We start from the raw sequence: 27163 nt of genomic DNA, 5'->3' as shown, positions 1-27163 counted from the left end.
GCTCCCGTTGCTCTTCTACCGCGTCTCGATGGTAGAGCCGGCCTCAGAGGCTCCTCGGCGTTGGTGCCTTCGGTGAGCAAAAGTGAGGGTTGCAACTTTCCTCTTGGCCTGAGAGGTTTTTGGCGCAGAGCGTCGTCATGTCAGAGAAAAAGCAGCCGGTGGATTTGGGTCTCTTGGAGGAGGACGACGAGTTCGAGGAGTTCCCTGCCGAAGGTAACCGGCCAGGCCCCGGCCTCTGGGCCGCGCGGACGGTGACTCAGGCCTCCGGGTAGAGTCGGCGCGGATGCTTGGGCTCGGCCCGGGGGCGCCGGCGGGAAGTCCAGAGCCCTGCGTCCGGCTCTCGAGGCTCTGCACGCGCGACCTTCAGTGCGACCGGCTTTGGGTTCGGCGTGTCTGGGTGGGCCTCGCTAGTGAGGCTGAATGCCTTCTGCTTCCTCATTGGGAGGAGCCATGGTGACCCGAGCCTCTAGCTCCGAGTCCGGGATGGTTGGTCTTTTTTTATTTATTTATTTTTTTATTTTTAAACCCGCCACCTCGTTCATATCTACATATATCTCTTTTTTCTTTATTTTTTTGTAGTGTAGCAGCGTTCCTTTGTCCTTAAACCACCCAGAATTCAATTGCTGTATCTGGTTAGGCCAGTATTGCTTACTTTTAGGACTTCACAAATGAAGCCACTTAAGTAGGATCAGGTGTTGGTGGGTAATAACACGTTGTTACCTTATCCTTGTTTCTCATTTTTGATCACTTCAAGCTAACAGAAAATCGTAAAGCTTTACATTTTTATTAGTTTCATGGTTACCAAGAGTAGTTTTCTCATTGTAAGTGATAGCAAATAGCTAACATTTATCGAGTAATTACTTGTCTAAGTGCTTTGCTTGTATTCATTTTAACAATTCTAGCAACTACGTACCAGTATTACCGTTTTTCAGATAAAGAAATTGAAGTTTGTAACTATTAAAGTTTGTCGAATGTCATATAGCTGGCTAGAAGTGATGGATACCTTCTAGGAATGATGTACTGCTTCTGTTTATCTTTTTATAAATAAAGACCAAAATTTATTAATTGTTGTTGCCAGGTAGGTTTCCAGAATTACTTCCTTTATTATTTGTTATGTGTAGGATAAAGATTTGTTCTTGTAAGTAAAGGCTGCTATTGGTGGCCTTTCTGAAGGTGGTAGGAAGAGAATTGTGATTAATAGTGTACCGATCTGTTATGCTAAGCAATTACAACTTCGCTAAAATTGTCCTAAGGTGTATACCCCATTGTGATCCTATTGTGCATAAAAAACCACATAGCTTGAACATTTTTTCTTCTTATTTATGGTGTACTCTGTTATTTTGCTTAGTGGAAGAAGACATTAGTGTTCATAGGACTCCTAACACTAACCCAAAGCACATTTCAGTTATGGGATTCATTATATATTGAGAGGATTGTTTTGTGTTGTTGTTGTTGTTTTGGTAGTGATTTATCTGTCCAGACATGTTTTCTCTCTCTCTCTTTTTTTTTTTTAAAGTAAGATTTTATTTATTTATTTATTTGAGACCGCACAAGTGGAGGTGGGGGAGGGACAGAGTGAAGACAGAGAAGCACACTCCTGGCTGAACAGGGAGCTGGAGCAGGTTTGGATCCTAGGACCCAGGACCCGAGGATCATGACCTAAGCTGAAGGTAGATGCTTAACCCACTGAGCTACCCAGGCCCCCCAGACTGTTTCCTTTACCTCACTGTCAAGTTGGTTTGTAATCTAATACTGAGCTCTTCAGTAGAGAACTGGCTTATTGAGGGCAGGATCAACTTTTTACTCAGACTTCATATTTCATATCGCTTTTACCCATGTTTATCACATACAAGGTAAATTGTTTACATTATATAGTGTATATTGTATACATTGTACATTGTATACAGTGTACATTGTATAGTGTATATTGTTTACATTATATAGTGTAACTGTCCCTACAGCTCTGAGGAAATCCATGCTTAGATTTCAAAAGCTTGCCATTAAGTAGTCAAGCCAGGATCTGAAAGGTCTGTGTGACTCCCCAACACAAGCTTTATTTTTAACATTTAACAAAGTGCCTGGCACATATAAGTGGTTAATAAATGCTTGTTGAGGAGCACCTGTGTGGCTCAGTCATTAAACCTCTGCCTTCGGCTCAGGTCATGATCCCAGGACGCTGGGATCAAGTCCTACATCAGGCTCTCTGCTCAGTGGGAAGCCTGCTTCTCCCTTTCCCACTCCTGCTAGTGTTTTGTCTCTCACTGTGTGTCTATCTGTCAAGTAAATAAAATCTTTAAAAATAAATAAATAAATGCATGCTTGTTTAATGAATAAACTTGCATTTTAAAGTAAGTAGGTGAGGGACATCTGGGTAGCTCAGTTGGTTAAGCCACTGCCTTTAGCTCAAGTCATGATCGAGTCCTGCTTTGGGCTCCTTGCTCAGGAGGGAGCATGCTTCTCTCTCTGCCTTTGCTGCCACTCTGCCTGCTTGTGCTTCTCTCTCTCTCTCTCTCTCTCTCTGACAAATAAATAAATAAAATCTTTAAAAAAAAAAAAAGTAAGTAGTTGAGAATTGACTGCTTAGAGAGTTCTAGAGATAACTGAGTACCCAATGATACACATGATTTTTCTCAGCAACTTTGATTTCATCAGCTTTTTGCAGAATATGTAGTTTGTTCTTATTCGAAGTTTATGTTGTGAGGAGCAATTTGTTCAAAGTCTTGGTAGTTATATAGTAAAGAATTCATTAAAGTTAAGAGAAAAAGCAGAGAATGTTTTTTAGGAAGGAGGGTCTTAGGGAGAGAGAATTTTAAGCAGGCTCTATGCCCAGCACAGAGCCTGATACAGGTCTTGATCTCACGGTCCTGAGATCCTGACCTGAGAGTCGGTTGATTAACTGATGGAGCCATCCAGATACCCTGAGAATTCTACTTATTTATTTACTTATTTATTTTTCAGACAAGAGCCTGTCGAGATCAACCAGTTTATTAAAATTAAGTAACTCAGCACTTAACTGGTCTTTATAGGATATTTGTTGTCTTCAGGTTTGAATGTGTAAAACCTAATTTATTTAGGAATATTTCCATTTAGAATGAGAAATAACATTGAAATGCCATTGTTTTGCTTAGGTTTCTGTGTTTCTTCTGTGGTTCATAATTTAGACAGGTTTTTCTTTCATGTTAATTTGAATTGAGATTTTGGTGGGTACAAAATTAGCCCAATAGGTGAAACCAATAAATATTTACTAATAAAAACTGCTCTTATAAAAAAAACAAAACTAAGAGAAAAAACCTGGGAAAATATCACCAAGGAATTATTGAATTATTTCCCTTTTGAAACTATATGTTTTTTGTTCATTTTTTATGGCCCAGTCATGTTTCAGTCTTTATTGCTGTTCATTGTGATCCATAGACCAGCAGTTTTGGCATTAACTGGCGGCTTATTAGAAATGCAGTTTCTCAACCTAGGCCTACTGAATTAGTTTGGACTTTACCAAGATCCTTCAAAGATTTGTATGCACCTTACAGTTGGAGAATAACTAAATGGCCCATTTTGAATTTTTTAGTATTTGAATTTTCAGTTCAATGATTATGACCTGAATTATTTTCCAGGTTCTCTGCTTTCTTTGGAGATTCTCTTTCTTGTGGTTGTCTTTATAGTAAATGTGCCATTGTCAAACACAGTAACAGATACAACATAAAATGGGCTATAATCATCTTTTCTATCTATAGGAGTTCTGATTTTCACAGGCCTTGTTGCCTCATTGCTCCAGAAAGTGGGTGATGGGGGATACCCATTGTGTAGGGTAGCTCGCAGTTACAAGAGACTGCTGCATGAATACCTTTACTAAAGATTGGTATCCCTGGTTTGAGTAATGGATTATCCATCTTTTGGGGGAATGTTGTTGCTACATCTCATCCCAGATAAGAACTTGTTTGGTAGGATGTCATTCAGTCATTTTAAGGAAGGGGAATTTCTGTTTTAAAACGGAAGCTACGGTAATGTGTTTTTATGGAGCCTCTTTGTTTCTTTTGAATAGTTCTTCAGTGTGAGGTATACTGGTGGTGGGAGGGGTGATTCTCTGAAGGTCCAGAGAAACAAATGCTTCTTTTTTAAAACTTGTTATTTAGTCTGTGGATCTGTGTTACATTGGCAGTTCCTCACAGTTACTCTAACTGGTGGGTATATAATCTGGTCATTAAGAACTGTTTAGGGGCACCTGGGTGGCTTATTGGATTAAAGCCTCTGCCTTCGGCTCAGGTCGTGGTCCCGGGGTCCTGGGATCAAGCCCCACATCGGGCTCTCTGCTCAGCGGGGAGCCTGCTTTCCCCTCTCTCTCTCTCTGCCTGCCTCTCTGCCTGCTTGTGATCTCTCTGTCAAAAGGATAAATAAAATCTTAAAAAAAAAAACAAAACTGTTTAAAAATCATGTTTAGGATCTTTGTGAAATGCGCTCTGCAGCTTTTTGGCTATTTAAACTGAGAATAGGCTTTGTTCGGAAGACACTTAACATAGTGTGTGTGATTGATTATAATTAATTTTGGAGGCTTTGGCATGGTTAGAACTGGAAAGCAACTTAAAATCTAGAGAAGATAAAACTTGTTAAGCTCACATGGCTAAGTTGGTAGTACTAGAGCAGGGTCTAAAACTGAAATACTTTATAATTTATTTCAAATGTCAAAAAAATTTTCATCAGAGAGATATTAAAAGGATACTTAAAATATTTTCATTAATCACCTTCCTCTGACAATCAGAAGTGGGTGAGAAAAGAAAAGTGGAAAGAACAAGTGGGCCTTTTGGTTCTTTTAATCTCTTCTTTCTGTGCCAGAATTGAGAGGGGTTTTTTTGTTTTTTGTTTTTGTTTTTTTTTTTTTAGGGGAAAACTTTTTAGAATATTTAAAAGGAAACTGAGTTTGCCTCCAGAAGTAATGATATTTACAAGAGAATTCTATTATATTAAGTATTCTATAATTTTTCTATGATCAGTGAAACTGCTTTGTTATCTGATGAATTCAAGAACAGTGTACTACCTGCCTTCCAGCTCTCCTTGAAAAATTGCTAGGTAAGAGACTGTTACTGATGGAAATCTGTCTGTTGAGGCAGACAATAAACAAGCTGGTGGTTCCCTCTGGAATAACTGAGCTACTCTCACCTAACAAAGTAAGACATCTTACAGTGGTTCTTATCCAGGGAAGTATTTTTGGACATCACATTTACCTGACAGATGCAAATGTGAAGTAATGACATTTAGGGGTAGAGGAGGATTTTAAATGCTTATTTTGTATAGACCAGTATTGCATAAGAATTGTCCAGTGAAAAATGTCATGGAGAAATATTTACATTGATTGGATACCAATTGGACTAAATCATCAATGGGATTCCTGAAAATTGTAAATATAAGGATAGATACAACTGATAATGTGTCATATAATATATTAGTTAACTAATGCTCAGAGGACTCTGCTATTTTCAGTTATTAAATGTAATATAGTGGACACATACATAAAACTATCACACATTTAAATTAGTTACGTGGTGGTGGCAAGAAATGGAGAAATTGTGTTACTAAAAATAAAAAATAAATATGATGAATGGCAGAGTGCTTGTTGCATGTCCATTCATGGTAATTATATGCAAGAAGAAAGTTTTTGAACCCTGGGGTAGAAAAAGCACAATGAATCTAAGATCAGACCTAGTTTCAGAATCCATCTCTCATCAACTTGTAGCTTATTAGTTCATGTTAGTTACTTAATTTCTTTAAAATGCTTTTATAGTATTACACATATGATAATTGTATAAGTAGCTGCTTATAGCAAAAATTTAAACCTATAAAAGGGCATAAAGTAAAAAGTAAAAGCATTTACTTGCCTTTCCCCCAAATCATTCGCCATACTCCAGGGATAGCCACTGTTAACTAGTTTTTGTTAGTATCTTCCCAAAATTCATGTATATATTGTGTGTGTTTATATATATATTTTTAAAAAATACAGAGGACCATATTATATATAATATTTTTCATTCTAGAGCAATTCTCACTTTGTCTTTGACTTTCATGATTTTGACACTTTTGAAGTTTACAGACCAGTTATTTTGTAGGATGTTCCTTACTTGGGTTTCTCTGATGTTTTCACCTGATTCAATTCAGGATCTACACCTTGGGTATCAGGAATATCATAGTTGCGATTTTGTGTTCTCATTACATCCTGTCAGGTAGAATATGATTCACATTTGTTGTATTACTGAAGAAGTTCACTTCAATCACTTTATTAAGGTATTTTCTATGAGGCTCTTCCAAAATTAGATTACTCATTTTCCCTTTGTAATTAATAGGCATTTTGTGAAACTATGAAAATACTAAATTCCACTCATTATCAAACTTTCAGGTTATTAATTTGGTTATTTATATCCATACAGACTCGGATTATCATTTAAGGGGTTATAATATGGTGCTATTATTTATTTTGATCCTCAGATTGTCCTATATTTGAACATGGGGAGCCCTGTCATACCTAATGACCTTTGACATTTCGCCGTCAATTGTGCGTTTCCAAGCATTCTGACACAAAAAAATATTCCAAGTTATTCTTGTTCTTTCCCTGCTCTAATCCTTGAATCAGCTCTTTCTCCAAGGAGCATTTCTTTTAGTGGAGAATAATAATCAGAAAGCAGGATCTTAACTCCAGCTGTGCTAGTTGCTTTGGGGACCCTCTCAGTGGAAGGAACAAAGTACACAAATGTGTGCATAAATTTATACACTTGTATTTGTATATGTGTATATATAAAACCATAAGTTCACACAGTGTCTCCAGTTACAGTTCAGCACTACGGGGTTCATTCTAGCTCATTTTCTTTCCATATTTGTATCTCCCTTCCCTAACAGGGAGAAATCTGGCTTTCACTGTCTTAAATATATTGTCTGTTTGGTCATCCTGCTCCCTAGCCAATCTTTGTTGACCCCTTCACCCACAGTTACCTTCCTTATGTCGCTTGGGCTTCAACATTCTTTGCCAGACCACCCTCTCCCCTCCTCACTAAAGCACCGCATGACTTCTTCTCCGTGTTCACTCTATGTTCTGCCTCTGTAGAAATGCCCTCTTGGCTCTGCCACCTCATTTGCTACCAGGTGCATTTTGAATTTTGACATAGAGCCTTAAATTGCCTTTGAGAATGGCTATACCAATTAAAATTTCTATCACAGTTTACTTTTTCCCTCATAAGGTTGCCTATTGTCCATATTTAGCATTTTAGTCATTGTGAACCTGATGGATGAAAAATGAAATGTCATCATTTTGATTTTGGGATTGAATTAAGTGAGATTGACTGTTATTTTTTCCTTGAATTTTTACTGTCTTTTTTTTTTTTTTAAGAGTTTATTTATTTATTTGAGAGAGATAGCGTGCCTGCACACAACCAGGGGGAGTGGCAGGGAGAGGGAGAAACAGACTCCCAGCTGAGCAAGGAGCCCTATGCAGGGCTCGATCCCAGGACCCTGGGATCATGACCTGAGCCAAAGGCAGATACTTAGTGGATTGAGCCACCCAGACACCCCAGCTGTTACAATCTAGGGGCCATAGCAAAATACTGTAGATTGAGTGACTTAACAATGGAAGTTTATTTTCTCAGCATTCTGGGGGCTGGAAAGTCCAAGATCGAGGTGTTGGCTGATTCAGTGACTGGTGAGAACTCTCTTTCTGGCTTGCAGACTGCCACCTTCTTATTGTGTCCTCACAGGGTGGAGAGAGAAAGAGTGAGCTGTTGGTGTCTCTTCCTGTAATGCAGTAATCACATCTTGAGGACTCCACCCTCATGACCTTACACAATCTTAATTACCTTCCAAAGACCCCATCTCCGGATACCATTACATTGGGGTTAGGGCTTCAGCGTAACTGTTTTGAGATGGAGGAGGACACTCACATAACAGTGATACATATGAAATGGCATAGCACAGAGTTTCACACAAAATGGTACTCAATAAATATTAGTTCCCTTTTCTTCCCTCCAGTCTCCTTAGGGAGTTGGATTTTGGATATTTGGTATTTACTTAGAATTTGAATTGACAGATATTTTATTTGTAATTTTAGGAATATCCAAAATAAAGCTTGACTTCGTTGGTTATTTAAAAATTGATTAGTTTTTTAGTATTGAAAACTTTTAAATTAATTTCCAAAAGTGCTCTAAAAATAGTGTATTCATATAAAATATAAAGATACATAAAATAATAGCAAACAGTTGTTTAAGGAAGCATACAGATGTGCAGGAGGTATAAAGAAATACAGTGAAGTTAAGAAAACAAAAAATCAACATACTGGTGCTTGGGGACACCTGGGTGGCTCAGTGGGTTAAGTGTCTGCCTTCAGCCAAGGTCGTGATTCCAGGTTCTAGGATTGAGTCCCACATTGGGCCCCCTGCTCAGTGGGGAGTTTGCTTCTCCCTTTGCCTGCTGTTCTCCCTGCTTTTTGCTCGCTCTGTCTGACAAATAAAATCTTTAAAAAATTCTTAAAAAAAAAAAAAATATATATATATATAGTGCTATACACATACACACATACACACACATATGTATATGTATGTGCTTGGGAGGATTTAGTGAGAGGTGTACTCCAGGATATTAAACAGTAAAAATTACTTTGAAAAACTATTTGGATTAGCTGTTTCACTATCCTGTAGAATAAACAAGCAGTAAGCAATTGCAGCTTCAGTATTTAATATTATTACTGGATTGTTGTTAAACATCACTCAGTGAAAGATGTGATGAATTGTTGAAAACATTGAGGAGAAAATAAAAGTTTCAAAGAATACATTTAAACTCTTGTGAAGTATTAAAAGTTCACCAAATACATTTTTTTCCTGTGTTGTGTACATGTAATGTTTGGTAGAAATAGTATTGTCTTTATTCTGGAACATGTTTTCCTTCTTACTTTCCTTACTCCACAACTTCCTGTGAGGTGATTGGTGCATAATAAATGATTTATTCATTCAATATGTATTTGTTGAGTGCTTCCTATAAATGTGGTAGTGAATGGTGCAGAGAGAATGATGTTAGCTGCCGTTTATCAATAGTAAGTGCTTTAGATACATGGTCTCATTTAATTCACATAGCAGATTTATAAAGGTTTTATGCTTAGGGCTCTGCAAAATTTGGTAATTTACCAAGTCACAGTTAACTAGATGCTGTACTGAGGCAAATTTGACTCCTTAGGTGATAACTTACCTTTGAACTTAGAAATACCATGGAGTCAGGGCACAGTGATTTTCATAGTAAGCTTGAGGTTTTTAGTATTTTGGAGGTGCTTATCTTGGGAGTGGAACTCTAAGCCCTTCCCTCAATACCCCCAATTAAATCAGAGCAATTTTGCTTTTGCGTATCTTTATCTGTTGGGCTTCTGGGTAAGATTTCATTGAGTTTCCTTCCAGTGGTGGGGGCCGGGATAGGGAGGGCAGGGAATTAAACAGCTGGTAGTAAAGTGTAACTAACAGAAGTTGAAAAGAAGGGGAAATCATTTCCAGTTCTGTACAAGCTGAGAAAGCTTTGAACAAAGCTTTCGAAAGACAGAAGTGTAGAACAAGGGTTTCCAAAAGAAAGGGAAAAGAGTAGATACTTGGAGGTGAAAAAATAATATGTGTGTTTTATTTGACTATGAAATAGTGGTTGTAAATGCAGGTAGTTTGGGGCCTAATATTGTAAAATTTTAAACCAAAAGTCCAGTTTGGACTTTATCCTTAGATACATGAGAAGTAGATTTTTTTGTTTGTTTGTTTGATATGTGTGGCCCTCCTTTAAGCTGTAGGTAGTTTAAGATCAACTCAGCTAAATTAATTTGGAAAGATAGAAAAGAGACTGAGTCAGGGAAGCTGATTAGCAATATGTTGAAATAGCTTAACTGAGGATTAAGGGCCTAAGAAAGGTTGTTATTAGGAAAGAAGTGAAGAGAGTGACACAAGAATAAGCGAGCTTTGGCAACTGGTTTGATAAGGACTGTTGGGAATAAGAAATTGGAGGTTGTGATTTTGCACTTGCATGTCTAGTGGAAGACAGGTGCTGGGGTTCCCATCTTAACTCATTAATATGGAGGATCAGAATGAGGGAATTGCGACAAGTGTGGGCATGAGGCCTTGTTAAAAATGAGAGTAGTGGCTTTCGGCAATGTACAGAGAAAAACTCTAAGCGCTAATAAAGAGAAGCAAAGTCAGCATGACTTTATTGTGGAACCATTCTCCCAGAGGCATGTATTTTTAAATTATCGATGAAAGGAATTGTGTTTGAATTTCCTTCTTTTAAAATATATGAAAAATTATAAATGATTATTTAGCTTATTTTGAGCCTCTTTCAGACTGCTGACCACAAATAACTGAAAGCTTACCAGTAGTCTGGTAGCAACATCATTTATGACTTGTATTTGGTTGGTTGGTCTAAAGTTCCTCACTGACATTTTTGGTCCTTATTGGAGAAAATACAGTAATAATATGGTGCTGTGCTAGGTACTGATTTTTTAGCTGTTGAATAGACATTAGATCTCTAGGGTATAGTTGTTTTTGTATCATGATAACCTGTAAAACTTAAATTTTTGTTTTAATCTATTTTATACAGTTTAAGCAGGGACATGTATATTCATCTCAAAATGACTAGATTTAGGGTGCCTTCATTGTTGAATTCATGAGCAGAATGATGGTTTTGTAACTGTTGCTGTTCACTTTCACTTACCTATGATGATAGGTAGTTCTCTGTATACTTTACTCTTTACAATTAAGAATTTTTCAAACTTCCATATGTTTTTAAAAATCTTTTTCTTCATATAATGTTCTGCATATAAATGCTCAGTTTTTATTTGAAGACACTTTGTTGAAGATTAGTTTGTTTATACTGAGGGTAGCTTTAGTATTAAGGATTAAATGAAAATTTGATGCTCCTATACATTGGTATAGAATAAGGCATTTGCAACCCTATTTAATATAACGAGAATTTCTTTTTCACTTTTCTTCAAATAGTATACTTTATACTTTTAGGGAAATTTTGGAATGTGTATTAGAGAGTGGGGAGAGTAATTTCAAAAATACTAAGTTGAGAGAATTCCCTTTCCCATACTTAAATTTCAAGGTGATACTTAGAAGAAGTATGTAGGATCTTTGATGGTTCAGATTTGTGAAACTTAAGGCTAGTCACAGATATAATTCTCACTGGCAGATGTGAACAAAGCCATATCAGGGGGAAAGTCTTAAATAATTTTCTAGAATTCCTAGAAACTTATGTATTAGGCATCTGTTACTGGTTACTTCCAATTCTTCTTAAAATATGGTATTTTTTTTTTTTTTGCCAGTACACATCTGGAGGCCTGCACACTGAAGTAAACACAGCTGTAGTTATTTAAATGATTAATCACAATCCTGGCAATGCACTTAGTGTTGAAGATAAAGTATATACTTTATAAAGTCAGCTATGTATTGAAGGAAAGCATTAGACATGAATCAGGTATCCTTTGTTTCATTTTATTATTTTGCCCTATATTTGGGTTTAAGCCTTTAAAAAGGAGTGATTAAATAAAATTGCATAGTTATCAGTGTAGAGTTATAGTTGAAAATTAAAACACAAATCAGGGATATATTGCAAGAAATGCCAGATACCGGAGATTACAACATCATTGCTTTTTAATTTTACACATTCCCTTAGTATGAGTATACATATATTATAATTTATATATAATGTAACATATGTACAGTATGGAGGATTTATAAGTGTTTGGAAATAATACTTGGGTGTTATTTTACCTTATAACTTAAACTTTTTACATAATATATTCAGTACATTTGTTAATAAAATCTTTAAAGTTTCCACCTAAAATAGATTATGGATTCCCATTTGTCAGTGTGAATGAACACATATTTCTTCATTGGTGCTTTTGTTAAATAGTTTAAAGTGCTTAATAAGTTGTAATTCAAAAGATTATATATTGGATTCTTCACCTGTGATAATTGGAAGGATAGTTCAGTGTGTGTGTTCACTTCATACAGAGTTCAGTGTGTCTTACTCCTAAGATAAGGCATTAAGGTTAAAGAGCAAGACATTGAATTTCATATGATGATTTGTAAAGAATTTAACCAGCTTTTCTAAATTTGTATCTCTGTATACTCAATAGTATCAAAATTATAAAGTACTGTATAATACTACTAAAGAAATACAGAACTATCATTATGATTTTTTTTGTGTGTATTCTACCAAAGATTTTGCTCACAGTACTGTCATGCCCAACCCTCATGAGCTGCTTTCCTTTTTTTTTTTTTAAAAAAAACTTTATTTTTACCTTCTTTTTCCTTGCCTTGCCATTAAAATAGCACAAGATGGTTTTTAAAGGAGGGAGAGATACTTTATCTGTATGCTAAATTATCATCAGAATTCACCTCTTCTTTTTTTTTTTTTTTTAAGATTTTTATTTATTTATGACAGAGATAGTGAAAGAGGAACACAAGCACAGAGTAGTGAGAAAGGGAGAAGCCTGGTCCCTGCTGAGCAGGGAGTGTTATATTGGGCTCTCAATCCCAGGACCTTCGGATCATGATCTGATCTGAAGGGAGACACTTAACAACTGAGCCACCCATGCACCCCAGAATTCAGCTTTTTAAACCCAACCTTGTACCACTCTTAACTTTTTAAGACACTGTTCAAACTAGTGTCTTTCATGGTAAGAATTTTGACTTTTTCTATCCTATGTAGAGTTAAGAATTGGGAGCTTCTATAAAACAAGTTATTGAATCTTTTGTTTCTTATTGGTGATTCTCTGAGGAAGTTGGATAGGTATTAACAATTTGATTTTGTGTTTTGTTTTGTTTTGTTCTGTTTTTGTTTTTTTAGTCTCTTTAGTTAAAAATTCTTGAGTTAAAAGCCAGATTGAAGAAATTTGAATGACATCAAATAATAACAGTACTGAAATCAGCATTTTGAATCAAGTCATAGTAAGATTAAAAGTTCCTTGGGCAGGGGGAAAACTGTGTTTTTATTCTTCTTGAAAGGGTAGGCCTACAAGATTAGCAGAGAAATGTGAAAAATTTTTCTTTTATTTTAGATTTCTAACTTAAATCTTTTGACACATTATTGTTTATTAGGGAGTAGTATAAATAGAAATAACTTGGTTATGTTTAATTAGAAGTATTGTAGGCTGGTAAGAGACTTTGTGTCTTAGAATTTTAAAACAGTTCAGTTGTTACTTAGTTATATCACCCCTTTTACTCAAGAACATATTATTTAGTCTTAATATTTTCAGATTATTTTGTGGGACATTATACCCCACTAGAGGGGAAATGCTTAAAGTATCAGTAAAATAAACACTTAATTTAGCAATTCCTGTTTCTTGGCTTAATACAAATATCAATGTTTAAAGTCTAGGATTTTGAAACATTGATAGAAAAAGTTAAATATTTTCTTGTAAACAATATTTACCTTCTTTGTTTTATTGTAGTGGTAATGGTGGTGGTTTTCAAATGAAGGGGGGTATGATGTGCTGTGATCTCCAAGAGTTTCTCTAAAATTCTGATTTTAAACAGCACTTCATCTTAGACATTTTATAAAAAACTTGAAGTGTAGAGCCATATCTTGCTACGTTGCAGTGTAAAGATATAGTTAGTTTTATGTGGATTTTTTATACTGGAAAGCCTTAGTGTGTGCAATTAGCACAACACAAGAATCATAAAATCCTAGACTGTCCATTAATACTATTAGGTAGTTATGGAACTACAGGTTATAGTAAGACTGGAGAGGATGTGGATGAATGCATATAGTCAGTGTTCACTTGCCATAAAATGAATTATGAATTTAGTTGTTCCAATACAAGTTCAACATACAAGAATACATATTTCTATGAAAGTTAAATTTGAGATTATTTGAAGTGCTTTATTTAGTTTTAATTTTAAAATGAAAATCATTCAGTATTGTAGAGAGATATATCTGCTGTTTGAAATGAGGCTCCTTTTTAATTTAAAATTTTATCTTAGCTACACCCAGTACCACCTTTACTTAATGTTCCTCTCATGTACTTAACATTGCAGTTTCTGCCTTTTTATATTTCCCTTAGAATACCTTACTTTCTGAGATTTTCCTCTTAAAAGAATAAAAAAGTTTATTCATAATATTATGACGTATATAATGAACAGTTTATTATTGATTGCAATGGCAATATGGGAATTAAAAATACTATTTTATCCCAGTACCTGATGATTAACTCTTAACTCTTAACTCACTTTTCTGGTCTATAAAGGTACAAAATGTTTTTCTCTCAGTTTATTTTAGCTTTGGGAGTGCGTGTGTGTGTGTGTAAAAATGGGTTGGGTGCCTTGGTGGCTCAGTTGGTTAAGCATCTGCCTTGAGCTTGGGTCATGATTCCAGGGTCCTGGGATTGAGTCCTACATCAGGCTCCCTGCTCAGCGGGAGTCTGCTTCTCCTTCAGCCCCTTTCCCTGCTCGTGCGCACTCTTTTTCTCTCAAATAGATGAATAAAATCTTTAAAAAAGTAAAAATAAAAATGGGTTGCAGTAGCTTTCTAATCACACTTGGCTCCCTTAATGTGGTTCCCCAGTTTTTTTTAACGTCTTAATCTACTCATGATAAAATATAGTTAGTTTCACAAACAGAATAAAAATTTTCAGTTTGAGTTACAAGGTACTATAGGAAATGTAAGGCTATTTCTAGCCCAGTCAATTGAGATATAATTAATACTGCTATTAAGTATTATTGTTGTTAAGGACCTCAGAGAATAGTTAGGATTTGAATTTAGGTAATTATAGTATTCTCTGCTTGAGAATAATATGCTAAGAGGTACAAGAAAATTTATTTGTGTAAAAATACTTTTGATTATTGAGAGCTTTTATTAATGAATATACATTCACTGCCCTATATCCAATAATTAAAGATGGGTATACATCGTGTGTATGTGTGTGGGGGGGTTAAGATTTTATTTATTTATTTGGCAGAGAGAGATCACAAGCAGGCAGAGAGAGAGGAGGAAGCAGGCTCCCCACTGAGCAGAGAGCCCGATGCGGGGCTCGATCCCAGGACCCTGGGATCATGACCTGAGCTGAAGGCAGAGACTTTAACCCACTGAGCCACCCAGGCGCCCCTGTGTGTGTGTGTTTTAAGTAAGCTCTGCACCCATGATGGAGTTTGAACTCAGAGATCAAGAATTGCATGCTCTGGGGTGCCTGGGTAGCTCAGTGGGTTAAGTGTCTGCCTTTGGCTCAGGTCATGACCTTAGGGTGCTGGGATCTCATCGAGCTCCCTCCTCAGCAGGAAGTCTGCTTCTCCCTTTGCCACTCCCCCTGCTTATGATCTTTCTTGCTCTATCTCGCAAATAAATAAATAAAATTTTAAAAAAAATCACATGTTCTACCAACTGAGCTAGCCAGGTGCCCTAACGTTGGGTATACATTTAACTGAGCTTCTTAACAATCTGAATTAAATAGCCTAAGAGAAACTTTTTCATGTTTTCAAGCACTAGGGTCTTAAGTTTTCCCCATGATTTTTCCTTGGGGAGCATTGGATGAAGTTATCACTATTCTCAAAGACATTCTCAAAGTATAATTGAGAATTTTACATTACCAGTTCATAATACATGAGCTTGTTGATCTCTTCTGTGTTGAAATAGATGCTCTTGGCTTTACTGAGATCGCACTGGCCTCTGTTTTCTTGAGATTGACCACACAGAGGGCACTTGAGAAATATAGTCCATTTACCCAGTGTTTTATTGAATGTCTGTGGTGTGCCCAGCACTCAGCTAATCATATCAGAGTTGCAGATTTAATAAAATGTGGTTCCAACCTGTTGGTTTTGAATAGTAATGGACAGAAATGGCAGTTGCATTTTAGGCATTGGTGGTGGTATAAACTGTGTACCACTGGGGAGGAGGGGACAGAAAGAAGACTACAGTATTATTTATGAAGGGAATAACCCTAAATTAATAAGTGGCAGTAAGAATAGGGAAGGGGAGACTTATTCTGGAGATAATTGGGAGTTGAAATGGAAGGGTCATAATGAGTGATTGTGGTAGTTGAAGGAGAAAGAGTAGTTAAGATGTCTCCCAAGTTTCTGTCTTGGGGGACCAGATAAATAGACGTACTTTCTTCTGTTCTTAAATCATGATGATGACATGTATTGCATTCAAAAATTTTTGTTAGGTATATAACATAATGAGTAATATACCCATATTATAAACAATTGTTGAATAGATTTTAATTTATATGTACAAGAAAAACCTAAATCATACATTTTATTATTTCTCTTTTCAAGTTGAAATGTTCTTAGCCTTGTCTCTAATAAGTAATTACTAAAGTGAAACTTAGGCTAAGACATACTTAACAGAGAGTATAACTTTACTGTTTTGGGTAGGGAGGGGGTTATACAACAATATACAAGGTCTGATTTAGAGTTTTATTTTTCATAGCCATTTGTTGTGCATGATGCTAGGTACTGTTTGTAGTTTAAGAATACAAAGGTAGGGTGCGTCTGGGTAGCTCAGTGGGTTAAGCCTCTGCCTTCGGCTCAGGTCATGATCTCAGGGTCCTGGGATTGGGCTCTCTGCTCAGCGGGGAGCCTGCTTCTTCCTCTCTCTCTCTCTGCCTGTCTCTCTGCCTACTTGTGATATCTGTCAAGTAAATAAATAAAATCTTAAAAAAAAATCTTAAAAAAAAGAATACAAAGGTAAATAACACAGAGTTATTAATTGTTAAGGAGCTCAGACTCCAGTAATGGACATAGACATGTAAACTGATCATTATGGTTGTACAGTATGTAATTGCTGTAATAGAGATAGACACAAAAGAGGGGTCCTAATCCCCGAGGGTAAGGAGGAGGAGATGGGCATAGGGAAGGCTTCCAGAGTTGATTTCCAAAGTCATTTTTTTTTTCTTTCTGTTATTTCACACAAAGAGAGATCACAAGTAGGCAGAGAGGCAGGCAGAGAAAGAGGAGGAAGCAGGCTCCCCACTGTGCACAGAGCCCGATGTGGGGCTTGATCCCAGGACCCCGGGACCACAACCTGAGCCGAAGGCAGAAGCTTAACCCACTGAGCCACCCAGGTGCCCCCAAAGTGATTTTTTTTTTTTTTAAAGATTTTATTTATTTATTTGACAGAGAGAGATCACAAGTAGGCAGAGAGGCAGACAGAGAGAAGGAGGGGAAGCAGGCTCCCCTGCTGAGCAGAGAGCCCGATGCGGGGCTCGATGCCAGGACCCTGAGATCATGACTCGAGCTGAAGACAGAGGCTTAACCCACTGAGCCACCCAGGCGCCCCCAAAGTGATTTTTTTTTAAACTACGTTTCCCACCGTTTAATTTTGATACTTTCAACCCTATAGAAAAGTATTAAAAAAGACAAGATGGGGCTGAGCAAAATGGATGAGGGGTCAAAAGGTACAAACTTCCAGTTACAAAATAAATAAGTCATGGGAATTTACTGTATATAGCATGGTGACTATAGTTAATAATACTGTATTGCATATTCAAAAGTTGCTAAGAGAGTAAATCTCTCAAAATTACTCATCACAAAAAATTTTGTAACTATGTGTGGTGATGGGTGTAACTATACTTATTGTGGTTATCATTTTGCAAAATATACAATTATTGAATCATTATATTTATACCTGAAACTAATGCAATGTTATATGTCAGTTGTGCGTCAGTTAAAAATAGGCAACAAATACCTAAGGATTATCAGTTGCTAGTATTTTGCCCTGTTACTTTACTTGTATCATATATATCAAATATATTTGAGAACCACCTGCGAATAAACTGTTGACAAAATGACACAACTCTTACATATTTTAGCATGCATGTTTTAGTGGGGGACATGTTCTCTAAAACAGTTTTACAGTCATGTTTAAGAAACTTAACATTAATTCATTGTCATCCAGATACAGAGTCCATATCCAGATTTTAGCAACTGTTGTAGAAAATGTCTCCTCACTTTTTCCCCCATCCAGTTCAGCCCCTTCCTCATTCTGGATTTGCCTGGTATTTCCTTCATGATTAGATTAATTAATTCAGCATTTTTAATGAAATCTACATAGATGATGTTTATTTCTCACTGAATTACATCAAAAGATACATGTCAAGTTGTCAAAATTTATTGGTGATGTTAAGTGTAATCATTGGTTAAGGTTGTGATTTCCAGATCTTTCCAATTTTCCCTTCATTTAGTAAGTACATAATCTTGTGTAGTTTCAGCTATTTTTCACTCAATAGTTTAGTATCCATTGCTGATCCTTGCCTGAATTGTACTGAGGTTTGCAAAATGGTGATTTTCTAATTCTGTCATTCTTTCTCCATTTATGTACCTGGGAATTGTGAGCATCCCCTTCCCAACAACCCATCCCCCAAAATACTGCTATGGACTCATGGGTTTTTTCATTTAATTCAGTATGTCATTCTTTGTGATTCTAAAGTTGCTCCAGATTTGGCCAGTAGAAACAACTTTAACCCAGTTTTAGTACCTTCTGACATGTTTATAAAAAGGAATCCCAAACTTACCTGTTAACTTCCTTATTCCAGATCTGATATTAGCCATTTCTTCAGGGATCTATTGTTCCTTTTATTGGGGAATGGTATTTTAACTAATTAAGGTATTTTAATTAAGTAGATGTCAGGCCAACTAATAGGTTCGAAAGATGGCAGAAAGTCAAAGAAATGAGCAGCATATGTTTGATGAATAGAAAATTTTAAGCAATTTCAAAATGTGAAGTAAAGTTAGAACTGAATAAAAAGGAAGATTTTGTGAATTGCTCTTCACTGTTATTTTTTACAAGGGGGAAATGTGTATAAGAGAGTACTTGAAGCTGCATGACTAACATGAGTGAATCATCCCAGTGGATTTAAATTTAAATAATTAAAATACTTGTTTTAAAACAAATACATTATGCAAAATCATACAATTTTTTGTAATAAAGCTATGTCAAGATTATAGCAGGCGGTGCATCTTAAATAGGACAACAGAGTATGCATAAACTCTCTTCTGGGATGGTTTGATGACATTTAAAAAAAAAAAAAAAAAAGAAGACTATATAATGACATTATAACCCAAGAGGCTAGATTTTTATCAGGATCAAGAGAGTAGAAGCAAGAAGAGCCTGATAGAAGAATATTGCCATTGTATAGGTAAGAAATGATAATGCGAATGTCTGAGGTAGGGAAGGAGATGTTAGTTCCATAGGTTTTCTGAGTATTCTAAACAAAAGCTAAAATCTAACCCCTCTCCCCATTGTCAAAGGGAAGAAAGCAAAAAAGGAAATTGAGAAAATTAAAAACGGTAGCATTCCCCTTTGTACATATCTATATTTGTCCTCCCTTTAAAAATTTTCTATTGATGATAGGCAAATGTTAGTGATGCTTGGTCCATTTTTTATGTATGAGTTATCATTTTTTATGTTTAGCAGTTTCTCCTCAGTTTACTTTCACATCCTTGGTGCTGTATTTTAGAAGATTGTATAAAAATTAGCCCAAGGTAAAAATCAGGAAAGTAAATATCCTCTTGAAATTATAATACATTTTCATGGCAAATAGAATTTTTTTTGTATTAACTTCTGCTTTAGATTTTCTGCAAATTCAAGAATTGAGAGAACACGACAGCATAAATTGAGATTTAAGGAAGAGGGTTACCATTTCTTATAGATACGGTATTAGATGTTTTGAATTGTGTCTTAAGTGGCAAACTTTCTGAAGTTTCTGTGTTTATGGAAATAACATGTGAGAAGTATTTAGACAGCATCTGTTTCTGTTTTTAGACTGGGCTGGTTTAGATGAAGATGAAGATGCACATGTCTGGGAGGATAATTGGGATGATGACAATGTAGAGGATGACTTCTCCAATCAGTTACGGTGAGTTTTAAGTCAGATTTTATATAGCTTAGTATTAATTATAAAGATGGAATGTGTAACTTACATATGATGATTGACCTCTTTAAAAGATCATTAATCTTTGAAATTTTTGAATTACGAAAAGGAAAATCTACTACCTTCATCTGTGTTTCTGAACATGAATACTTTGTGTAATTGCATAGAACTTTTACTCTTTCTAGTTTCTTTACAAAGGTAGTTAAATAGAAGCATATTTGCTATTTTTTATTTTTGTGGGTTTAATTCTATCAACATTAATTTTCCACCAATGTTGAATAACTCAGCAGAAATTAGAACCAGAATGCCAGGACCAAAAGATTGGTGATTCTCAAACTGGAAAGGAGATTGGGGTGATGGGAGTGTACTTTTTCATATTCGTGTGCAAATTTACCTAATATGATTGATTGAAGTAAAATTCATGTATCACAAAACTAATCATTTAGTGTATAATTCAGTGGCATTTTGTATATTCACAGTGTTCTGCAGCTATCATCTCTATGTAATTCCAAAGCATTTCTATCACTCCAAAAGGAAACACCATACCTGTTAAGCAGTCACTCTGCATTCTTCTTTTCCTGGCCCCTGGCAACTACTAATTTCCTGTCTATAGATTTGCCTGTTTTAGATAAGTCATAAAAACAGAATCATATAATAAGTGATCTTGTGTGTCTAGTTTCTTACAATTAGCATAATGTTCTCACCTTTCATTCATGCCACAGCATGTATTAGTACTTTGTTTCTTTTAATGGCTGAATAGTATTTCATTGTATGATATGCCACAGTTTGTTTATCCATTCATCAGTTGATGGATGTTTGGTTTGTTTCCAGCTTTTGACTACTGTGAACTGTGTTACCATGAGTATTCATGAACAAGTTTTTGTTTGAATATCTATTTCCAGCTTTGGGGGGTATAATCCTAGGAGTGGAATTTCTGGGTCGTATCATAATTCTCTTTAACTTTTTGAGGAACTGCCAAATTGTTTTCCACAGCAGCTGCACAGTTTTACATTACTACCAATAGTGTATGAAGGTCCTAAATTGTCCACATTCTCATCAAAACTTTATTTTTTTATTATAACCACCCTAGTGGTGTGGATTGATATCTCACTGGGGTTTTGATTTGCATTTCCCAAATGACTAATGAAGAGCCTTTTTTCGTGTATTTGTTGTCAATTTGTATATCTTCTTTCGAGAAATAATCTAGTCAAGTCCTCTGCCCATTTTTAAGTTGGGTTGATACTCTTTTTGTGTTGAGTTGTCAGAGTTCTTTATATATTCTGAGTACTAAGCCCTTATCAGACCTCTTACTTACAGTTATTTTCTCTCATTCTGCTCATTTCTCTTTTCATTTTCCTCATAGCGTTCTCTGTACATAAGTTTTTAATTTAGATGAAGTCCAGTTTATCTACTTTTTAAGAATTTATTGCCAAAATCAAGGAAAATTTATCATCATATTCTTCTAACAGTTTTAGAATTTTAGTTCTTACATTTAGGTCTAAGATCCGTTTAAAATTAATTTTTGTACATGGTTTGAAATGAGTCCAACTTCATTCTTTTGTTAAACCAGTACCATTTGTTGTAGAGATAATTCTTACCTCCCCAGTTTTATTTTGATTCAATCCATAGTAGCTATCTTGGCTGCAGAGTTATCTAAGTAAACTGTCATGCTTTGCTCAAATCAAGATCTAGCAGTTCTACTGCAGTCTTCTAATTTTCTAGTCTAGTACATTTATTCAAAAAGAGAGATGTTTTATAATAAATTTAATGATGCAGTACCTTTTGTTCTACACTGCATTTTTCACTGGCTCAAAAACCCTACATTCTAAAGATATTTTAGGATTTTGCTGGAGACTAATAACAATTTTATCTATCACCTTTCTCCCCTTTTTGGAAATAGCACAATTTACCTTTCCCTTTTATTCTGGTACTTTTACAATTCTCCATGATTTCTCAAAATGGCTGACTCTTTTTTGACTGTGTCTTTTCATTCTTTCAGTACGCTGAGATGTAATTATTCAGAGCCTAGAGATTTTAAGCTGCTTTAATTCAGTTTAGAGTTATCTCACCTGTCTTAGTTTTCAATTTTGTATTAATGATGTTTTTCCTATTGCAGTTTTATGAACAAGATAGGAACAACACTGTTGAACAATAATTCTGCTTTTTCTCTGAGTCTGTTAATATTACATCTCTTCCAAGCATTGGATCTGTTCTCATTTCTTTTTATTCATATATGGCTCTCACCTTTTTTGTTCTTTCTATAGCTCTCAATCCATTCTGTGGTTAAATTCTGTGTGCATAAGCTCTTGCCACTTTTTGCATTAATTTTTGGTTCATATTTTAAAACTGAGCAACATCAGAGAACACCCTGCTACCTTTTCTTTTTTTTCTTTTTTTCTTTTTTTCATTTTTTCTTTCAGTAGGCATCCCCCTCTTTCTTCCCTCACTAGAATCACATTATACTCTTAGAATATTTTCAGGCCTTCCGGCTCTGTTGATCCCCATTCTGAGTTCTTAATCATTATCATTTTTTTTCTTTTCTGTTATCTTGAAACTTTTCAGGTTGGAGCTGAATGAGTTTTCTTCCTTTGCTATTCATAAATTAAATTTCTTCAAAATGTTTTCCTTTTTTATCTTTCAAAGTCAGAAAATAGCACTTTTCTCATAAAAAATTAAACCAAGACATTATTAAATACTGGGTCACCTGGGTGGCTCAGTCGGTTAAGTGTAAGCCTTTGGCTCAGGTTATGATCCCAGGGTCTTGGGATTGAGCCCCACATTCAGGTTCTCCACTCTCCCTCTGCCTCTCCCCCTGCTCATGTGTGCGTGCTCTCAAAATAAATAAATAAATATATTTTTTTAAGACGTTATTAAGTACAGTGATCTTACCAGGAGACTTTTAGTAGTAAATACATTGATAATTGGATTTCTTGCCACTACTGCATCTTAACTTTTTTCTAGCTTGGAAGTAGAGCATTATTCATATATTATTTGTGTCCTGTTGTTTTTATAATATACTTACACAATTCTTATGTTCTCTTTTGTTCTGCCTTTATGTTTGTGGATTTCTATAAGAGTATAAGTTTTGATACCTTTATTAGTGAATAAGATTTATTAGTGAATAAGATTTTTCTTTTTATTTCCTGTTTGAATCACGAGTTTTTTTTTTCTACATGTGGGTTGATAAGTCTCATCAGCACTATAAAATAGAACTTCTTATATTGATAGAAATGTTTTGTAAGCTGCCCTATCCAGTACAGAAGCCACCAGTCACATATGGCTCTTGAGCACATTGAAATGTAGCTAGTGTAGCTAATGAACTGAATTTTTCATCTTACTTAATTTTAATAAATAGCCATATGTGATTACTGTATTGGACATTGCAGTGTCAGATAATATTTTTATCTTTGCTTTAAAAAAGTTGTCCTGATTAACTAGCTCTGCAAAGATGTTCTTCTTAGTCTTTGTAAAATATCTGGAGGTCCTTAATGTGATATTAAAAGCCATAGTAAAGAACATATTTTACTGTGTTCTGATATTGTAAATAGGTTCTAATCCCTAGCTTTGGAGAGGCAATACATTTTCTAGAGTCACTGTGATTCCTTGGGTTCCAACTCTGAATCTGCCTTTTATTAGCTACATGTCTTAGCCTTCTGCTTTCCATGTTTTTTTCTTTCACTGTAAATACCTATAACAAGTAGAAGTAGAAAGAAAAAGGTCATCTGTATCTCCAAGTAACTAAAAGTCATAGAGAAACAAATAATCAGAAGCAGCAAAAACAATGACTCTTAGTTCTTCTTGGAGTTATTTAGAGACACATTCAGTAGAAATGGGTGGGATTAGTTTTCCTGACCTTGCATCACATGTTACATAAAAAAAGCCAAGAAGCTTGGGCGTCTGGGTGGCTCAGTGGGTTAAGCCGCTGCCTTCGGCTCAGGTCATGATCTCAGGGTCCTGGGATCGAGTCCCGCATCGGGCTCTCTGCTCAGCAGGGAGCCTGCTTCCTCCTCTCTCTCTCTGCCTGCCTCTCTGCCTACTTGTGATCTCTCTCTGTCAAATAAATGAATAAAATATTTAAAAAAAAAAAAAAAGCCAAGAAGCCAATATTGTTCTGATTTCCAGGTCAAATATAGCCACTGTCCTATAGCAGAGTAGTTTCTTGGATAATAAGAGAGTTCTCAAACCTACCAGTGGCTATTTGTCTTTCTGTTTTTGTTGGAAAAGGAAAGGTCCTGTTCTTGTTTCAAATAGTGTACAGTCACTATATGTGTCCTGTGATACTGTTCCAATTGTGCTGGATTTCTTTCTCATCTCTGTTAGATTGTATAGATTAGATTGTATAATTTTGTGCTTTGTACTTAGTACCTTGATTTGTTTTTCCTTTTGATTTTTTATATGTCTTAAATTCTAGCAAAAAACCTTTTCATCTTCTCTAAAAATAGAGAAGCATATCATATTCTCCTTTGTATGTGTTAATAATTTACAAATGTAATTAGTCACTACCTCCTTTCAGGAAGGCAGATGCAAACCTGGACAGATTTGGTGTACCTGTTAACTAAATTGTAGGCTGACTTTCCAGGATTTTTGTTGTTGTTGTAGAATAAGAGAATTTGAATAATCTACATTGATTCTGTTAAAGAAGGTAGAAGACTGTTAAGAAACTTTAAAAATTATTTCCTTTTTAAGTAGAAAACATGAAGAATAGATAAAATCTTTTAATCTCCTGGAAGGGGATGGGGTAGGGGGGCAAAGGAAGCATTTTGCTTAAATTTAGCAAAGGAAGGAGCAGAAACCTGGGCTGATCTTTTGACTTCTAAAGGGGTGATTTACCACTGGCCCATACTATTCTCTACACCTGAGCAGAAGATAAAAATGTTTTTTCTGAATAATCTCTGGATTTAATATTATTCATGGACTTTAGATCCGTGTTTGTATTATAAGTAACTGTAAATATTTTAGTGACATTTGGGTAAATGAATAGTAAATATACATCATTCCTACATGTGTTTTTTTTGTTTTGTGTTTACATTGGATAGTGTGATAGTGTACAAGCTAAATTATACTTGAGAACAAATGTCAATTTATCTTACTAGATATAAAGGCATGGGGCACATTAATCATACTTTACATTTATACAGTGTTTTATCATACTTTGGCCCTGAAATAATTTTGTTATAAACTTCTATAAAATTGGATTGTGTCAGAGAAGTTACTGATCATACTTGGAGTAGTAGTTTAGCTGAAATTGACTATAGAGCTAAACTTTTTTGTGCATCTGTTTTATGCAAAGCAGATGAAAAGTTGCAGTATATGAGGACGACTGAAAGTTCAGGTTGAATAAATTAGTTAAATTATAAAATATCTATATTTATATAAAATATAAATTAAATTTATGTTGCATATTTACAATATATATTTGTATATATTGGGTATATATTTATAAATTTTTGAGGTCTTTAATACACATTTAAAAATTTTTTAAGTAAAATCTTGTTTAGTATTTTATAACTTATTATATATGTTTTGTCTACATATAGTTAATGCAGAATAAGTCCCATGTACTTTTAAATTTAAGAAGTTTTGTCTGGGTTAGAGCAGTAGATATATGTCAATATGGAAAGCAGTCTGTTTATTCTTTATGTGTAAATAGCAGTAATACCTACTAGGATTATAAAATTCCTAAAAATTTGATACCAGATGTTTTGTGTTCTTAGCCATATGGTTGATAATTGTTAAAATTTCTTTAAATATTAGGAATAGGACATTTGTATGGTATTTCAAAGATGTTTGGAAGATAGTAGTTAATCGATCACATCTTTTCCTTAAATAGATTTATTAGAAAATTAAGGAATATAAAATTAGGTTTACTTATGGGAAAGCAGAATTTTATTAGCATTAATGTTTATTCACATTCAGCTTCCTTCTTGCACAGATTTCTTTTAAGGGTGTAAAGTAAAAGCTACTTGGTAGTGTTTTATATTTGTGCGTAGGCTTAGCTCATTGTTTAATTAATTGTATTTCTAAAAACATTGTTTCTTTAATTTATCATAAAGAATGTCCAGTGATGTTGTTCTTCTTTTGTGTTTTATTATAGAGCTGAACTAGAGAAACATGGTTATAAGATGGAGACCTCATAGCATCCAGAAGAAGTGTTGAAGCAACCTAAACTTGAACTGTACTAAATTCTAAGTCAGAGAACCCAGGATGGGACACTTAAAAAAAAAAAAAAAAAATTATTTCATTACCTGCTGGGATTTATTTTTGTTTTTGTAACACAAAAAAATAATAAATGTTTTGATCTAATCTTGGTTTGGTTCAGAAGTCTTGATCTTTTGCTTCCCGTCATTAAATTTCTTACACTATTTATGATTTTCTAGGACGTTATTATATAGAGACAGTAAATTCATCTGATCCCCGATTCAGCACTTTTTTTTTTAACCACATCAATTTAATGTTGATCTTATTCATAAGGTTACTTCTTTTAAGTTACATTTAACCTTAATCTCATCTGTATTTTGAAAGCTTAGGAAACATTTGCTGACATCTCTAAGATGACCCTTTAAAGCCTGTGTTTTAAAAATATTAATCGTTTTCAATTGATGTAATTAGTTCCTGAGCCATTAATAATAGTATTAATAGGTGATAGAGTATTATTAGTACTGAAAACCAAGTGGTTTGATCATAGTCAGTGTCCTCTGTCAAAATTGGTGAAGTAGGATCAAGAGACTTTGTTAACAGGCATATTCTCAGGTACTACATAATAGATTCATTTAGTATAAGATTCTACAAAGTGATTATCATTGCCACATTTATTTTTGGGAGTGGGAGATATAATTTAGTTGGTAAAAGGATTCTTCCTCGTTAAGTCTTAGAATGAAGCTAATGTATAGGTTTTATGAGGAATATTTTCAAACTTGAATGTGTTACTTATTTAGAAGGAGAATTAGCAGAACTGTTGAGTAATTTAAAGTGTAAAATTTATGTAACATGATGTATTAACACCAAAATAAAATTGGGTGCCTGAAATATACTTTAAGTTACGCCTCAAAATGATTTTGAACATGTTTTTCTCCTAAGACAAGCTTATATCTGCCTTGCCTACCTGGAGAACTGCTGGGTGATTTAGGTAGACTAAGGAATAAGAAAGAACTTTGGAAAGTGTAAAAGCATCTTACATTTTTGTAATCCTGTAGTGCAGCACAGGCAGCCATGCTACTGTTGTGGCAAGTGAAGAAATACTTTGATTTATATGTTCTCAGTACTCTGGTGGGTGATTATCTTTAGATGCCATATCAGTAGTCA

At 35.0% G+C, this 27163-nt stretch overlaps 1 protein-coding gene across 1 annotated transcript; it reads left to right on the top strand.

The window, feature by feature from the left end:
* Positions 1-26891, top strand: SEM1 (SEM1 26S proteasome subunit). The gene is made up of 3 exons (XM_044246083.1): positions 1-213; positions 19753-19846; positions 25956-26891. The coding sequence occupies exons 1-3, from the start codon at positions 138-140 to the stop codon at positions 25996-25998; spliced, it is 213 nt and encodes a 70-aa protein (XP_044102018.1). The 5' UTR covers positions 1-137; the 3' UTR covers positions 25999-26891.
* The last annotated feature ends 272 nt before the right edge of the window (positions 26892-27163 follow it).

The sequence above is a fragment of the Neovison vison genome, chromosome 4, assembly GCF_020171115.1.
Source record: "Neovison vison isolate M4711 chromosome 4, ASM_NN_V1, whole genome shotgun sequence".
In the NCBI taxonomy this organism is placed as follows: domain Eukaryota; kingdom Metazoa; phylum Chordata; class Mammalia; order Carnivora; family Mustelidae; genus Neogale; species Neogale vison.
Note: the sequence above shows the minus strand (reverse complement) of the source record. Positions and strands in the feature narration are given on the sequence as shown.

Coding starts and splice junctions, on each gene's coding strand:
- SEM1 (XM_044246083.1), top strand. CDS start 138: ATGTCAGAGAAAAAGCAGCCGGTGGATTTGGGTCTCTTGGAGGAGGAC. Junction 214..19,752: donor CGAGGAGTTCCCTGCCGAAG/GTAACCGGCCAG, acceptor TTCTGTTTTTAG/ACTGGGCTGGTTTAGATGAA. Junction 19,847..25,955: donor GACTTCTCCAATCAGTTACG/GTGAGTTTTAAG, acceptor GTTTTATTATAG/AGCTGAACTAGAGAAACATG.